The 18,051-nt window shown below is 44.7% G+C and overlaps 1 protein-coding gene across 5 annotated transcripts in view; it reads right to left on the bottom strand.

Moving 5' to 3' along the window:
• flrt1a (fibronectin leucine rich transmembrane protein 1a) overlaps positions 1-17,524 on the bottom strand; it is a 53,002-nt gene extending 35,478 nt beyond the window's left edge. For 2 of the 5 annotated variants that reach the window (XR_009785162.1, XM_061751772.1), the window contains exon 1: positions 17,374-17,524. Coding sequence is in view for 1 of the 5 variants with exons in the window: in XM_061751772.1 (XP_061607756.1) it covers positions 17,374-17,392 (19 nt within the window). In the remaining 4 variants the exon portion in view is untranslated. Of the gene's footprint in view, positions 1-2,369; positions 2,762-17,373 lie in introns of those variants that run through there. The other 3 variants (XR_009785163.1, XM_061751773.1, XM_061751775.1) reach the window with 2 other exon arrangements.
• Positions 17,525-18,051: the final 527 nt, after the last annotated feature.

An 18,051-nucleotide genomic window follows, 5' to 3' on the forward strand; every position in this document is an offset into this window, starting at 1 on the left:
GTTTAACTCGTATGCGTCCAATAGCACTAGCATCATATCATGTCATATCCTTAAAGTCCACCAGTGTACTAGGTTCCACTAACTCGTCCGTACGGCATCTTTCTTTCTTTCTGTTTACATTGCTGAAGTTCATACCAGTCAGAGGAGAGGGTTGATTGCAGGTACCTGTGATGCATTTCGATTGCCCAAAGGAACCCATCCGAGAAGGCAACGGACAAATAGTGCTTGACTTTCACATTTGTACTTTGTTTTCCCTGCTCTGAATCAGTCGGTGGCTTTGAAAACAATGTCCTCGCCCCCCCCTCGGTTCGGTTCGTGTTCGTGCAGTACAAATTCCAAGTGCACCGAAATGAGTCACCCCAACCCTGTGATGTCGCTTTTGTCTTTTCGATCACAAGAACGTAAGCAGGAAGAAGTTTGATTGTACCGAGTCGAGACTAAAGCAGCACACATAAACGAAGCAGACCTTTTTGGGTGCTAATTTGAATATTTATCTGGTCAATAGACCAGCGAATATCTTCCTTCACATGATGAAAATAAAGATTTCTGCAATCAGATGTCTACACATGAGCCAACTTCAAACATACTAAACCAAAGCTGTGTCCGTTACATCTACTGGGAGCAATTTATGAACCCATTGAGGAATCCTGTTGGCTCCTTGCGCTATTGCTAATTTCCCCGCGCCACGGCACGGAATACACAAAAGGATCACAGAATACTACAGCGATGTAATGCCCTCGTATGCAGGTTGTACCCTACCGAGACCACCTCTTGCCGGAGGTCTCGGGCTGGTCGATTGGATCCGCACCAGAGTTGATTTGCAGTGCTCAGAACCGAGAGGGCAAACCAACTGAAGTTTGATGAAAACGAAAGCACCCCGAGTTTACAAAGTCATCGATTGACTCGGAATTACACGTGTGAAAGCACAATGAAGTCAAAATCGCTACTGCCGCGCCATTATCATTTATCATTCGCACGAACCAGGAAGTAGCCTAAAACATTGTCTTTACCTTTGTCCCCCATTTAGGCAGAGGTTTTTGCTCTACTAATGAGATGCAAAGTCACAAGACCGACTAATGACCAGACAATCTTTGTGTCTGAGCTCTTTATACAATTGCAAATTTCAATCGCTTGCATCTCCATTGATGTCTGCGTAAGGGATGCAAATCAATTCAGCAGCACTCGGCAGACCGGCAGCCGAGGTGCGACTGAGGATTTCATTTTTGAAGATCCCAGGAATCAAAGCCGCTCTCCGTGACTGCCAGACGTGGTCGGCCTCGGCTCGCCCAAAACGTCCACGGGGTTGCCCGTCCAAGAATATCTCACAAGACGCTCTCCTTTGGAGACACCATCTGTTTGTCGAACACGCGTTCGTTGTGTACGTACATGCAGGTGAAGTCAAGTTATTGCAGCGAGCCCTTTTCAGTACACCGCAGTCTTGTATTCACACAGGAATCTGTTTTATTAAAAAAGTGCTAATGTGACAATCAATAGTGATACACACGCAGTCCTTTTAGTGGTCATCATGAGACAGTCACGATTAGAGTTGGGTTGATCTGATTTCATCCTTGCATATTCAATAATAATAATAATAATCAATCCATCCGTCTTGTCATCTTGTGCATTAACACAATGCACTGAGGCTGCCTTTTCCTACCGGTTGCATTATTATTCTTATTCTTTTTTTGGCTGCTTCAGCAAGCATAAAATCCCTCCTTGTTGATGTGATTGACAATCTTTGTTGATTGCATCTGTCGGTGTCATAAAATCGGACAGTTTTACCATCTTAATGACAAGTTAATGGTGAGAGGGAGAGGGGCGTTGCTGCAGGACTGATTTATGCAGTATTTCTCTTCACGTCTATCACGGTGATTAAATGGGTACCTGGTGTTGGAGGCGTGGCTTCAAAGGGGAAGCATTGACCAGAATTCATGTGACCAACTGGACTCGAATTTACATCCAAACCAGTGACAGGTTAACAATGATTTTTTTGCCCCCCCAAAATTCTAACTTTCCTACCAAGAAGACCGCACTCACACGATGCAATGTCCATCTCTTTTTTTCCCCCCAAATGAATGTATTTCCAAGAACGGGCCTTGGAATCGGATCACGCTCCAAGCCGCCAGCTCAACCTGCATCCTCAATCAAGTGGCCTGGCGCGAGCAAAAAAAAAAAAGAAAACAAAAAAAAAAAAAAAAAAAAAGAGTCGATGGGATTGTTTCACGAACAGAAATGGGGCTTTTTTTCCCACAACACAAAAGGTGCCAAATAGCGTGCGGATGTTTGCTGGTAAAGCGCAAAAGGAGCTGAAATTTGCTCAGATCGGATGACGGGCACAATACCACGCACTCCAATCGAGAATCGCCTACCGGAGGGATGGAGGCAAGGATGTCTCTCGTGCCGTCTCGGGGGCGACGACGCTCGCGGCACGGGTCCCTCGCAGCGACCTCAAGCTCGCCACCTTGTATTCCCATATGTCGATTAGGAACGCTCCGGTGGCTCGGTGACCGGCTGCTCCGCGTGATGCCGAGCTGCCGGCGTCTCGCGTGCGGCAGCGGTGCTCCCTCCGCCCCCGAATCTCCTCGATGCGGCACTGGACTGCCTACATACTCGGGGAAACGTGCGCTGGCCAACTCTGGATGGCAATTAGTCCCTCGTGCAAAAATGGGCTGGTGCTCTATTGTCACTGAGGAGAGGAGAGGAGAGGAAAAGCTCAACAGATGCAAAAACGTGCTCGATTTCCCTCAGAGAGGAGAGGCAGACTGAAGCGTAAAGGATGGAGGGGATTAACGGTGAAAGAGGCACAGAGAGAGAGAGAGAGAGCTCCCTCTCCCTCCCTCCCTCCCTCCCTCCCTCCTTCTCTGTGTCTATCCATTTTCTGTGCATGTAGACACACGCTATTTTGTGAATGAATCTGAATCACAGGACTCCAGTGTTTGCATTCACCGGAAAACGAGCCGCATTATGTTTTGAGCGATTCTGCTTTTGTTTATAATCATTGCACATTTCTGCTAAATTGGCTACACATCTGCCAGTCTCCAGGATGATGTGGACCACTGCTCACTGAAGGAGGAAGCAGGCAGAGTGAGCGTGTGCGCATGCAGCGAATCCCCGCTAACTGCTCGGATTTGACGCCTCGCATGATAAAAAGGAGACCTGTCATCTTGAGAGCTTGCTATGAATCGGCCGCTGTAATTATATGTTGGCACGCCTTTTACCCCTCATGCGATCGCTTTTGTTTTGCGTTCTGTGGGGGGGGGGGGAAGAAGGATTCTCATGTGAGGAGACAAGCGAAAATCACGCACAAAAGTGTTGCAAAAGATCCAGAATGCTCCTCAAAGCACAATGCAGAGGATCAGCAGATGCCATCAATGATTCAGCAGGCCTCAAAAATGAAAATGGAGCTACTCTTGTGCTTGTGGCGCATCTGTCAAGTTTATACCTCTGCGTATGAGGGGAGAGCATTGCAACGGGACGTGACAATGTGACAGCGTAGGACGACGACAAAATTAGCCGAATCCGAGCACCCCGAGTGACTTTTTGCAGTGAGTCAGCGGGAGACGGAGCGCGTTACAAAACTGTGACCCAAACCAAGTTGGACGACGCCCTGACTCATCATCACTGAAGGAGCGACACGCGACTAGAGAGTTGTTACGATGCCTAAAAAATGTTCGGACGTCTTGTTCGTGTCGACAGGCAGCGCTAGGGATTTAACATCACTTTGGGTGCCAGCATTTCATCGCTGCAAATTGAAAATATTATTTTGTGAGGACTGTCACGAGTGACGGGCCTTCAGAATCTCAATCAACTTTCCTCCACCTTATGCTGCCCCTGCTTGTGTTTGTCTCGATGAGTCATTTTTAATATTTCCCCTTGTTGCTTTTTGTGTGTTTTCGTATAGTATGGCCTCATCAAATTGTGCAAACTGAATGTGTTGCTAGAAATTATCCAGAGAGACTGAAGCTACAATACTCTCGCTCCCTGTCTAATAGGTTTTTTGTTTCCAAATTCTCTTCCAAAGGCAGTCTCCCCACCTTTATTGAGCCAAGGCACATACTGTATTGTACATTAAAAGCATCTCATGGCACACCACCAAACAAAAAGTGTATACTATGCCATGCTTTTGACTATTGTAACGGTCTTCTGACTGGACTCCCCAAAAAAGGCATTAAACAGCTGCAGCTCATTCAGAATGCTGCGGCTCGGGTTCTGACCAAAACAAAGAGGTCAGAGCATATTACTCCAATTCTAAAGTCTTTACACTGGCTTCCAGTCAGCTTTAGAATAGGTTTGAAAGTTCTGCCACTGGTCTATAAAGCACTAAACAGTTTAGGTCCTGAATGAAATGCTAATGGGATATAAAGCCAGTAGGGCTCTGAGCTCGACAGACTCAGGTCAAATAGTGGAGCCCAGAGTCCAAAGCAAACATGGTGAAGCAGCAGCTCCTGTTTTGACTTTTCTTTTTTCCCATGCTTTCGAGAGCCTTTTTCCACTTTTAAATGATATTTCTTGCACTGTACGCTGTGTTAATTGTATTTTTATGTTATTCTTTTTGCTGTAAATGTTTATGAGCAGTTTTTTTCTTTGTTTTTCCAAATGATTTGAATCATGTAAAGCACATCGAGTTACCTCGTGTATGAAATGCGCTATATAAATAAATTTGCTTTGCTTTGCTTTACTATGCATATACCGATGACGATCTCGTCTAAACTTACTCACGAATGGACTTAGTGTGAAATCTGGGCCTGTTTCGTTGAACACAAAGTCATTATTCCGTTGTCCGACTGGCAACAGATGGATAATATGCAGGTTAATAGCACCTCCCGCCATCTTGGGGAAGCGCATTTTATCGTTTTGGCTGTCACTATACGTGACCGGTACAGACAGATGAGCGAAGATACATTATTTGCAGTCGAGGAATAATAAAGTGCAAATGGCTAATATCCTGCAGCACGCCCGATGACCTCTCACAGCACACCAATTCGGGAAATATGAACTATTCAAATTGGAAATGCATGACAAACAGCAATTTGAGAAAGGTCCTTTCTTTTTTTCCTCTATGCCCCACCCCTCTGCAAATGTTTATGGAAAACCGTTTTACTTTGTGTGAGTCTGCAAACGAGCAAATGAACAACAGCAATGAAGAGGAAAATGAGTGGATCGTTTTGCCTTACAAAGAGGACCGATGCTTTGGTTTTGTTGTGCTGGCAGATGTCCGAAACTCATTTCCTTGATCCTTTTGCAATCGATCGGGTGTCAGTCCATGAGCCATTGTGGCGGTAACTATAATTTATCGTCACCAAACTGTAGCTGGACCACTAAGTGGGCACCGGAGTTTTATTCGATATGCATTTTGGATCTGCTTTCAATTTTAGGCCGAGAATGAGAGCAGAAACATTGTCGCTTGCAGTATGGTGAAGATCAGGAACAAAGGGGTTCAAAGTCACCTTTCCCCCCTAATCCGGAGGAGGGCTCAGCATGCAGGACCCGGAAAAGGAGCGAGTGTAATGTCTGACCGCCTCGGTGACATGTACTTCATTATTCTCTCCCCTACTGTCACCATTTTCCGTCTTTGCCGCTTTCCCCCGCTTTAACTCCCCTCCCTCCACGCCGTCCGTCTCAGTGGGAGTAGGAGTGCAATTATGCAGTCAGGCAGTGTTACAGTGTTTACAGACGCAGAAGTGCCTTAATTTATTCCAACTGTTAGCAGTAATTCCCCGCTTTAATTTATAGCTCGTCCTCCCGTTGGGAAAATGAGAGAAGCAGATAGCGGGAGCGAGGGGTGAAGCGTATGGAACTTATTTACGGAACATAGTTCAAAGCGTCGCTGAAAATGAGTTCAAGAATGCAACATGAACAATGAACAAATCTATGTCTTCAATAGCTTGGTTGCCCTTCCAGTAATCGGGATGCTCAAGTCCTTTGCCAAAACTGACGTCTTCCGATGACATTAACGACGGAGGCTTTCAAGCGTGCCTGCAGAATCGCAGCCAAGAAATGACAGTTTGTCATTACTGTCAGCTAATTAACACTTTTTGAACCACCGCTCAGGAAATAATTCACCGACTCATATGATGATGGTGTACATTTATTGCAGTGTTTTCTTAAACTTTAAAGTCCCTTCTAAAACGGTGCACGCTGGCAAGAAAACCGGCATCAAGAACCTCCATAGAGCCAATTCACAACCACTACAACAGTTCTTATTGACATTTTCGAAAGCACAAGCACAAGGAGGGGAGACACAAGACCTTAATGAGCGGGCTAAAACACTTGTGTCAAGATAGCCAAGAAAAACAACCCACTGAGCTGCGGGCTGGCAAGCCCGGCCTTCGCGCGGCATCAAAGTACACGGTTGCCATTTGGGACAATTCCTTATCCAATTGGAAATGTGACTTAAAATCAATCAAAAATTGGTGCAAAAATGTGGGGTTTAAACCAAGCAAATATCATCCCCTCCACTCCACTCCACTCCAATTGTCATCATCGAGCATGCAACTAAAAACATCCTGTAGTGATGCGCTTTACAACCTGTGACCTTGCGGAACTATACCATCGGCTGAAGTTGCAAGAGTCAAAAGCCTCAGAGGCCTTACAATCGATTCTGCCGGTAGCGATTTTCAGTTTTGTTACAGCCCGAAAGGAAAGAGACGAATTAACCGCGAGATAGTGTGGGAACACAACAATCTATTTGCCTGCTCCTCAGACTCTAGCCGTACAATGTGCTGATTTTGCACAATAGTAACCATCTTAAAACTATCATTAAAGCGAGCTTCTACGATCTCCCTTAGCGCCGTTACGTTCTTTGATACTGCGGCATACCTTTTTCCTGCTTGGATGAAATCCATGAGGTTTACCTTCTCCTGGAGCGTCCTAACCTTCATCTAGTGCTGAGGCGCTTTGCCAGACGGCTGAGAAGGAGCGGGGCGTTTGGGCGGCATCTGAAGGCATTGCCGAAAGAGCTGAAAAATACATTCCAGTGAAGAATTTGAATGACCTTCGCTGGAAAAATTCGCAAGTGGTTGAGTTCGTAAATGTGCGAGGGGCACGTTATTAAAAAGCTAACGAACGGGTTGGACTGAGAAAACCTTTTCCCAAATGGCGCTTGAGCAATTAGCATTTGGAGGTAGCGCAAAAGACAATTTACAAGGATGCACTGACACTAATTACATTGCTTGATAATCAGCATACACACAATTAGCTTTCTGATGGAGACAGGGGCGCTGATAGCTGTGTTGACCCTGAACGTTAATGAACAGGTATGATGAGTTGACATCATGTCGAGCAGTCACAAAAACAAAGTTGCTTTGTGCCTCACAAATCCTTTGTTGCTTCGCTTGAGGCGAATGATGAGGAAGCACCTAGTTGCTATCCTGAATTAAATCAACAGTGTGTAACATTATTACCTTTAAAAATAGGTGTAAAATAACTACTAGCTTGGAATAAGGAGTAATAATAAGAGGAGGAATAATGGTGTTGTCTGTCATTGTCGACACCAACCAACTGCTTCAGGGGTCTATAATATTGGTGGACCTGCATGGACAACTTGTTTGTGGCACGAGCACTAATGCTGGCACTAGTTATTTAGTTGTTAGCATCGTTCATGCAAACTTCGCCACACACTTGCATCATCAGACATCATTGGTGTTCATTTTAAGACACAGTGTGAACATATTGTAAAGTTTGGCGAGCATTTAGCATGCACATTGCATTTACTGGCTTGGCTCGGTAAGCTTTTGGGTGAATATCTGCCATTTTTACATAACAGCCAGAGTCCAGTGTGTGTTTGGTGATGTGTGCCACATGGAAGGACTTGCACACCAAGAGCTCTATTTTCTGAAACAGCGAATCTGCGGCCGGGGGCAAACGCAGGCTGATTCTTATTTCCGTACAATTGCGAGGCTCGCTGCACGTGTTTGGCAATTTGGCAAAGCGGTCTGCAGCAATCAGGGTGTGCCAGCGCAGCGAGGGTGTGCCCTTGGAGATGCGCCTGGCGGAGTGACAATAAAGTGGCAGAAAGTCTGTCTAAATTTACGCCCGCTCGGACCACGTCTAAGTCCTGGCACAAGCCAACAGTCAACATGGTGGTAGTGTGATGGTCTGGGGCTGCTTTGAATCTTCAGGACCTGGCCAACTTGCTGTCATTAAATGGAACCAGGAATTTTGCTCTTTACCAGGAAATCTTGAGGGAGCATGTTCGGCCATCGCTTTATAAACGCAAGCTGAAGTGTACTTGGGTTTTGCAGCAGGAATCAATTATCCGAAGCACACCAGCAAGTCAACTTCTGAATGGCTGAAATCAAACTAAATAAAGGTCTCGGCGTGGCCTGGGCTAAGTCCGGACCAGAATCCGATTGAAATGCTGTGGCCTGACCTTAAAAAGGCCGTTCATGCTCGAAAACTCTCCACGGTTGCTGAATTAAAACAATTCTGCGAGGAAGAGTGGGCCACATCTCCACACAGATGTACCGTAAAAGTCTCATTGCCAGTTATAGGAAACAGGCTGCCGCAGGTGGGCCAACCAATTCTTAGGTTTAGGGGGCCATTACTTCTTCACAGAGGGCCAGGTAGATTTGAAGAGAGAGTCCCCCCCCCCCCCCTTAATAATAATAAAATCATTTAAAACTGCTATGTTTAGTTGAGTTATCTTTGGCTGTTATTTATATTTGTTCGATGGTCTTTAAACATTGACGCGGGGAAGCTATGGGGGGAAAACAACAACTTTCTCACGGCACTGTATTTATCTTGTGATAGATTTGAAAAATGCTGTTTTGCTCGAAGAATAAGAAAAAAACTCCAGTGCTAGATGTGTGAACGTGTGCGAGGCAATTCAATGGAAATTCCTCAGTATATCTTTTTTTCAGTCAGGCTCTGTTTTTGTGGTTGTGATTTGTATAAAAATAAACCCAGTTGACCCCCATTTTGCATCAAGATGTTGGTCCTATAAGAAACAATTGTATGTGGGGCTCATGAGATGATTTGTATTGAGTATGGCGATGATGGGATCCATATGCTATTGACAATCAGCAGATATGAAAGGGATTAGAAAGATAGAAATCTCAGCTGGTGCTAAAATGCAATAGACATACACAACGCATTTTGTATAAGCGTGTTTTTCCAAGCGAAAGGCTTGCCGCTGCTGCGAGAATGAGATGGCAGAAAATAACTTTCATGCGATACAGAAAATCGAACAAGACAAACTGCAGCTGATTCTTATTCATTCCAGCGCAGCGTCGTTGCCTTATTGAACTCAAAATGTTTTGCCCGTCCGGGTGACGCGAGTCACCTCCGAGATGGTGTCAAATAACAACATTAAATGTTACGATGACGAGTCGCCACCGGGCAGAGGGGCGAAGAGTCGTGCGGTGCATGAATAACCGAGATGCTGAGTGGTTTTCGGATTCAATTGTTGGTCTTGAAGTCCAAGAAAATATTCATACGTTTCACAAAAAAACATAATCACTGCACAGTATACTTTAAAGCTAATACATGTTTTTGTTATATTGAGCAGAAAAAAGTTTGGACAATTTCCCAGTGGTGCAATTTCTCAGGGACTTGGCTATGCTACGATTTAGCTTGCAGTGTGTGACCTGCTTTTTTTAAAATGTCTCGAATTACATTTCAAATTCAGTTTCCCTCCCTCTATATGCATTATTCCAGTAGTGCAGGGATCACGTGAGTTCATCAGAAATGTACACACACATTTTGGAATTTGTCATGGAGGTGAGTGAAGAGTTACAATGGTCATTTTCAACTTCTCTCCCTGTCGCCTATTCATGGAATCAACAACGCGTTGAACCCAACCACAAAGGGTAGTGGTCCCTTACAGCGCGATAACATTCATGGGGTTCATTCGCACTACATTGAGCAGAGTGGGATCGCTCAACGACAGCCACGGCAGCTGTCGGATTCCGCCGGAATGGCCCGCCGTTGCCAATAAGCTATGCTCAGCACATTTTCTTTGTCCTTGTGGGTCGTTTGATCACATTTGCGAAATGTGATGCATGCCTTTGAATGGTGCCACGAAAACAGAGAACAATGGAAGCTTCGGCTGTATTATCAAACACTTGAATTGTAAATCCTGCATTGGGAAAAAAAACCTCTTTACAAAGATAATTCCACATTTAAATTGAACCTGCCAGCAATGTATTCATTGAACACGACTGTATGTTTATTGTTTTTGGCTCACTAGAACGGCACAGCGTCATACTGAAAGCCGTTCCTCGTATTCCCACGGAACGGTCAAAATATGACGAGTGTGTTGCAGTGCACAACCGTATTGCTAAAGGTACATTACTGCTACACGCTCACTATCATTGGATATCAACACAAGGAATGTATTGTCCTCCGTGCAAACACGCAGCAACACCGCAAGGCAGTAGAAACGCGTTGCAATGAGTCGAGTATCTCCGCTAACTGAACAGCGAAAGTGTTCCCACTCTGGATTGCGGGATGGATCCAAGGTGTTTTTTCTTCCAACTGATGTGTAGACGATCTTGGAATAATATGGTGACGATGTGTTCTACTGCGGCAAATATCCCAAGCCTGCTCGGTTTTTTCCCAAACAAAAAGAGGAATATTTATAGCCTTTGCAAAAACCTGCATTGACAAGTGTTTGAATGAAATGATTCGGCCCCCTTTGAAAACCACAATCCCGTCCGTACAATCATCCTCAAAAACATCGGCGCCCGTTTTTAGCCATGACTCTATTGTCTATTATATATATCTATATATATATACTATTTGTCCCTTCTTTCATTATTGTGACATTTAGCGAATAGAAGTCCTTTTGGGCATCCAAATTGAGCTAAAACAGCAAACGTTGAGTCGGATTTTATGCGAGACGCTCAGGGGGAAAAAATGTGTTACGTTTTCTCTTGTTGTTTTTCAGTCATGGCTAAAAATGCTGTGGAGCACGACTGTATGCATGTTACGCTAACTGAAGACTAAAATGTCCACAAGGTGAGAATGTGAGTATGACCGGTTTTTTTTTTGGTCTAAATGTGCCCCGTGATTGACTGGCGACAAGTTAAGTGAGCTGTAATTCTTGATGATGGAGGAATGTCAGACACCTGGGAATTGTACAGAAATGGAAATGCCTTCGACTGTAAGGCATTTGAAGCCAGAATCCTGACAATCGGAAAAATGCACAATGCCGAGAGGGAGAGTTATTCGAAGTCGACCGCTTAAGACGTGTTGGTCAAAGAATCCTTTTTCAGGATTCCAATGAAGGGTGTGATTTTCCACATGACTGAGCTGCCTTTCTTGGTCTCGCCACATACGGCGCAGTAATATTATCGAGGTTGAAAATGAGCACATATTGCGTGTGCAGGACGGCGAGGTTTCTTTCGCTCCTCGTAGATCAGCCGGCGTGTCCTCGCAGAGAGCGGCTGCATCACGGCCGGCCAAAACAAAGAACCGCATGCGCCGGCACCATCAAACTCACATTTCTCTTGCTTAATGGCAAAAGCGTTGAGACGAGCGGACGAGGAAAACGATTTGCGCTTAGGGGTTTCAAAAGGTTGTTTGTATTGTGAGTTGCTCCCCTGCCAGGTTCCAAGTTATGGCTCCATGACTCAGAAACTCCCGAACGTGACGAAGAATTGCCTTTTACTGCACTATAGCCGCACGGCGGGTGGCCCGCCGCCACGTCTGCCTCACGGTTCCGAGGTTCGAGGGAAATCCGTGGGGATTGTGCGTGTCGAAAAGGTCCGCGCCGAGCCCAGTCCTTTGTCGGATCGGCTCGTCTTCTGGCACGTCCCGAACCGGCCGTTGATTTCTGTTTGCAGGACTCCATGCTATTGTTTTGGCCTCCAGTTTTACTGAGAACTTTTCTTGTTACTTTTTTTGCTCCTAGTTTTTACAGCTTTCCTGTGGTTGTGGTTTGTTTGCTTGTTACTGCAGACTGTTTGCTGCGTTGCCGTGAATTCTAGTTGATCAATGTCGCGTATTCAACAAATCTATTGGTTTTTTTCCAACTTGAGAATCGCGCTTTCGGGTCTTTCTTATTTTTTTTGCCTTATTGTCAGTCGGGTGCTATCGAAAATGACCGACAGTAAATACATAGTGTCCAGACGCAACATTAGGCACATGAGCAATATATAAAATGATGCGATGACAAAGCTAAAAATGGTTTTTGGGGGATTTTTTGGATTGATACGGTGGCACAGAGGCATTCATTTGTTGATTTAGCCAGCTGCACAAAAGGGGCAAAAAATAACAACACCTCTCAGTAATATGCACTCCAGCTATTCAAGCACAATAATGCTTATCTTGTCAAATGGTGTTATTCAAATGCTTAGCTTTACTTGATTGTTACTGTGTATTTACATACTTTTCATTTTGTTGTTTTACTTTTTGGGACATGAGGAAAGTATGAGATGATGTCTATGAGACTCAAAGAACAGAAACTACAATATCTTCAACTCAACACGGACTACATTTCTGTACTTTTTCGACAGAGTCTCGAGAGCTCAGTTTTCGCTTTGAATGTAACAAAGTGTTGCTTTGCTATTTGATGCTTGCATCATCCTGCGCATTTTAGGAATACTTACTTGGACACAAGAGTGTAAAGCTATTTGTGCGCAAAAAAAAAATGGAACATGAAAATAACAGTGAAGCAATACACAGAGTGACTAAATGAATAATGAAGCGACCACAGCACACAATTCTTGCCTCAGTGGAAACGAGTCGCCTTGGTGTCTTTCCTTACTTCGCATATGCACACATGCACATCAACATATTCACACATACTTAAGCACAATGCTCCTCCAGTATGTGAAGCATCCAATTAGAATGCATCGCAGTTTTGCACGAGGGCAAGAATGCATTTCAGGTCTCCTTCGGCCCGTCGCCGTCTTCACAGCACATACGCGGCGAGGCCTGAGCGATCCCTGCCGGCGCCGCGATAGCCGCTGCATACGTTAGTTAGCGTCAGCTAAAAGAGCAGTTTAGAGACTCTGAATAAGAGCAGTGCACGACTCCACAATAGAGTCTGAAACCCCGGTTGTGTGTGGCGAGCGTCAGTCTTGCGTGTGCCTGTAAACGCACTCATGCATTTCGAGGGCTTGACCCAGATCACGGAGAGACATAATAACAAATGACAGGTTGTCCTTTTGAAAGCCCTCGGTCCTAAAAGGCAGGCAGACCGGCCCTTCCCCGCCTTCATGGCCAATAAATACCCTGATGCGTCAAGGAGGAAAGCCGGTATGCCGACATTGCCTGTTTAATTCCATCTCGTGCCTCTTGGAATCCAAAACAAACTGCTCATCCCGATATTCATTCAAGCTCCCTATTCAAAACATAAAAAAAGAGAATGTTTCTAGGGCTTCATTTTCCTGCAACTTGAAAAGACAAACTTCATTCAAAGTTAACCGCTCACTACATTCCTATCGTACGAAGTCTTTAGGAGACTTTGCATTTCAAACGTTAGGCACGGGCCTTGAACCAACAGTCGATTATGGGAGTCGTTGAGATGTTTCGACTATGAATGCGATGTTGTTCTTTCGACGCTCGTTAGACTATCATGCGGTTGAGGTTGAATCAACAGTGCCTCTGCTGGTTGCAGCCAAGTACTGCACTTCCAGTCCACACAAACAACAAACTTCTTAATGATCCACTCGTCGATTGTTACGCCCATCACGACTACAAATGAGTATCATATTCACTTCAGCCCCAATAGCATATTTCAGAATCGGCGTTCTAAATAGAACCCTTCTCTTGATGTCCAATTCAACATAGTTTGTAGGCCCTGTGCAAGCTAGCCTTAAATTAAATGTACTTAAATTAAATGACGCATATGGAAACGTGTCCGCGTCGATTTAAAGATGCATCCGAGCAGCTCATCTCAAAGACTTTAGCGGCACTCCTTGGCAAGCCAAGATCATCTTTTATTCACAGTACGTCATGTTGTGACACAGCGCACGGTTTCCACTCATTCCACTGCTTGGAGTTTTTCCAAGCTAACGGGCCTGAAGTCATCCTCAGGTGAAAGGACACACGAGCCACGTGGAGTGGAAGTGACAGGACAACCGAGATAGAACATTGCACGTTTCATACATTCGTGACGGGACCTCGCGAGAAGCACTCCAACAGTTGGGGGCGTCAGCATTTTTCTCCCAGTGAAACGCTGGCAACAATATTCCTGCAGGCCATCAACCGCTCGGGATGAACAGTGGCAATGATATGATTGGGCAAATTATTCAAAAGTATCTCGATACATCGTCCATAATTTATGTTTTGAGCATGAAGAGATGATGCCGGTGCGTGTACCGCCTGTACTAATGCATGTTGGCGTCCACTGCTACGGAATAATCTATGCTGCACGATGGTTAGTATTCATCTCTCTCCACGATCTGGTCTGTTAAACCTTCTCGCAGCTTCCTGAAGCATTCAACCTTGTCAGAGATGCGCTAGATCCATTAAGATTTCTTGAAAGGGTTGAGAGTTACGGGCTTATTTAGAATGACTCCCATTTTTAATAAACTGCTCACAGCCCTGCGAGATCCGATAGCAAGGATGTGCACCGAACAGTGCCAGAGAGCGATGTCTTGTAACTTTTATTAGAAAAACCAAAGAAATCCTTTTCAATGCGATGCGCTTGTTGCTACTCTACGGGAGAGCTTCTCTTTCGAGGTTAATCCCGCCGAGGGCCGCAGCACACGGAGGGACGTGACCGAACGCCACTCAAGTGGCGCTCGATTAGTTTTCACGAGGGGCCGGCGGGAGAAAGGTGAACGGTGCCGCAGTGTGGCAGATGTAAAGGCCAATCAAAAACACACGATATTCCACAACAAAAACCATGTCAGAAATGTCTGTATGGGATTTCCTAGGTCAACATGATTCAAAGGGAAAGCAGCTCGGTTGGGTGCCACAGGAGTATCTTTTGGGAAAGATCTATTCGCACGGGTCGGCTGCTACTAAATAAAACTTGCCACTACGTCGGAGAAGGAAAAAGGTCGGCGTCGATGACGAACGGAGTCATAAGCACGCAGCGCTCGTCTTCGCGCGCAAGGTTTCCATCCACCGACGCCCTCAGCAAGTCATGCAATGAAAGCGGCGTCTTTACCCTGCGACCGTGCCACCCGTACAGACGAATAGCCTCAAAAGAACCCCAACATACTAATTAATGGCAACTTTCATCATTGTCGGCCATCGGGGGATGAATGCCTTTGTAACGTTGGGTTTCAAAAGTTGAGGGCGCTCGGGCGCCACACTCATTAGTCAATTCCGTTTAGAAATTACCATATGGAATCATGGAAGAATTACTGTCAAAAGGGATGTAAAATACATCAAACACATGTTGGGGATAATAAGTAAAGGTCAAACAAGAAGAAAATGGAAGATGGAAGAGAAGAAGAAATATGACATCGTATTTTGGGGAAATCATAAACACTTCAATGATTTTAAATAATAATGTAGCAAACATAAATCTGATTCCTTGGATCGTCAACCAGGCTAAAAAAAAGAAAAAGAAAATTGTCCAGTAAGCCGTAAATGTTCATGAATGGATGAAGACAAAAAATACTGCATCTCAACTCACCCACAAAAGAAAATAGCATAGCAAAAACAAACGATGCAAAAAATAGAGAACAATACCTCATCACGCAGGATGCATGCGTCCTACTATATGCTCAAATAATTAAATGCTGACTGTCAATAACATCGCCTTGTTAACCAGTTCCATGTAATTAAACGGATATTTTTTTTGTTTCATGATATGATGCTGTGCAAGAAAGTTGACAGGAAAGCATAGAGTACACTGCAATAATAGTATCATTATCATAAAAATAAATATAGCCACTGTGTTAATATTAAGACAACGTTGTGAAATACAATTGATTTCTACTTGTTAATGTTTTGATTGGTTCTGCGACCTCATCGCGGGTTTCCTTCCTTTGCACACGAGCTCTGAAAAGGTGCCGGCAAGCAACTTAATGGCATGAAGATCCTGCTGACTTTGTTCTCAAATGATCCATCCGCATCTGTCTTTGTCATGCTCAATATACTGCTTTATTATCCACTCAATATATTATTAATTATGTACTGAAAAATTAATTTGATGAAAGGCTGCACGACACGTCATATTATACACTATATCGGTTCCCAGTTGCTCTGTGTGGCTTTTGGGACGTCAGCGCCAAGAAGCCTACTGACCCCCAGCGGAGTGGACTTTATGGGCCTCGCTGCCACGGACAGCGGCAGCGCACGCAAGCCGTGAACCATTTGAGCGTTGAGGGCCCTCAATGAGAAACATTTCACCGTTGAAAATGTCATCAGTCGGGAGGGACACTTTGTGCGGTCACTAAGCTCACAGAGAGCTCCAGCAGCCACCTTGCAGTTAAGACAGGAAGCCTTTGAATGTTTTTCTTCTGATTTTGAATCGTTTCCAGTGTTGCCTATGAAAGTTTTATGAGGAAAAGTGCTTCTTCATGTGAACACTCATCCCTCAACACGGGCGGGCGCTGCTGCTCGTAAGCAAGCGAACAGCGGCCTATGCGGCCTGCGTAATCCGCACAAGATGTCGTTCACCTCTGAGGCGCAGCGAAGAATCCACTGGCAAGCCGACAATCGGCGTGCACGCTGCAAAGCGTGCCAATCAATTTCACTGGCTTGTTTTACAACGTCACATTTTGTGCTGCTGCTGATACTTGCAGGTCCAACCAAAAGACAATGACAGGGATAAGTGTGTAGTATACAACCACGGTCAAAATAAAAAGAGGGGCCGTACAGACAAAAATAACATTTACCTCACAGGGTACCGTGCACACAGACCCCAGGTGGTGCTCAAGCACCTGCCCTTTTACCCTGGGGAAAAAAAAGGGACCTTTTTGTTGCAGCCGATTACCCTCTCTGTCAGTGTCATCAATTCCACTCGAAGTGTTTTGATATTTGAGGGGCCTTTATTTGAGTCCTTGGGAGAATTGTACATTTTCATTTATTTGGTGGCAGGTGTGTGATGACCCCCATTTAACGGGTTTTTACATGATTTCACTCATTTTTGTATATGCCAAACACCTGCCTTTTGAACAGGGGTGTGTAGACTTTTTATATTCACTGCAGCTTCCCTGAACGCCTTTGCTGTCATTCTAACAATACAATTATTAACATATATCCATGTTCTTACTGCCATTTAATATGAAATATTTTTATTTTAGAAAATGTGATTCAATCATATGAATTTTTCAATCATTGGAATTATTTTCGTCTCATTATTGGAAGTGCAACTGACGTCATACATTTAGAAATGCACTGCAAGCAATCAGGACACTCGAGAGTTAATTCGCTGCACGTGATGACGCCCGTTGCGTGCTCGACTCCGCCAGCACATCAAGGAAACATGAAAACGAGTCTCGAAATCTGAAAACAGAGCCTTACCGTTCGAGCTCGTGTGCATGATTCAGTCCTGGACAACGTGTTCACTTGCAAAAGTACATTTACGAAGCCTCTTTGGATCATTCTGTACTTGCTAGCGAAGTTTGTTTACTTCCGATTTGCTAGCAACATTAGCTGGGTGCGTCGCTTTAATCTTCCGGGCAGGAACGCCGATTTCAAACTGTTTTACACGGATCCTCTTGTTTATATTAATTGAAATGTATTCACTTTGATTTCCTTAGAGTTGATATATTTTCACTTTAAACTAAGAGTTAATAGTAATAATTCGTTTTATTATAATTACTGTTTATTGAATGTGAATTTATAGCCGATTTTCTGGGGCGCCCCCCAGAGGCCACGGCCTCCTTTGCATTCGCTCATCTCGACCTATGGGTCAATAGGTCCGTGCGTGCGTGCGTGCGTGCGTGCGCGACAGAGAGAGAGAGAGAGAGAGAGTGCGTGTTCTAGTGGAATTTTTGTCTGTGTGTGTGTGTTTTTCCCCCGATGAATCCTTCTCTGACAGTGTCAAGTCAAAACATGCATACTAGAGCCGAGATTTAAACCTCACACCTTAGAACTGTGAGGCAATGTCCATTGATGAGCACAATTTGTGCTCAGTTACAAAGGAATGAAAAGAGAATTCACTTATGAGCCAAGTACCTCTTTCGTAGCACTAAGGAC

This window comes from Phyllopteryx taeniolatus, chromosome 17, assembly GCF_024500385.1.
Source record: "Phyllopteryx taeniolatus isolate TA_2022b chromosome 17, UOR_Ptae_1.2, whole genome shotgun sequence".
NCBI lineage: Eukaryota > Metazoa > Chordata > Actinopteri > Syngnathiformes > Syngnathidae > Phyllopteryx > Phyllopteryx taeniolatus.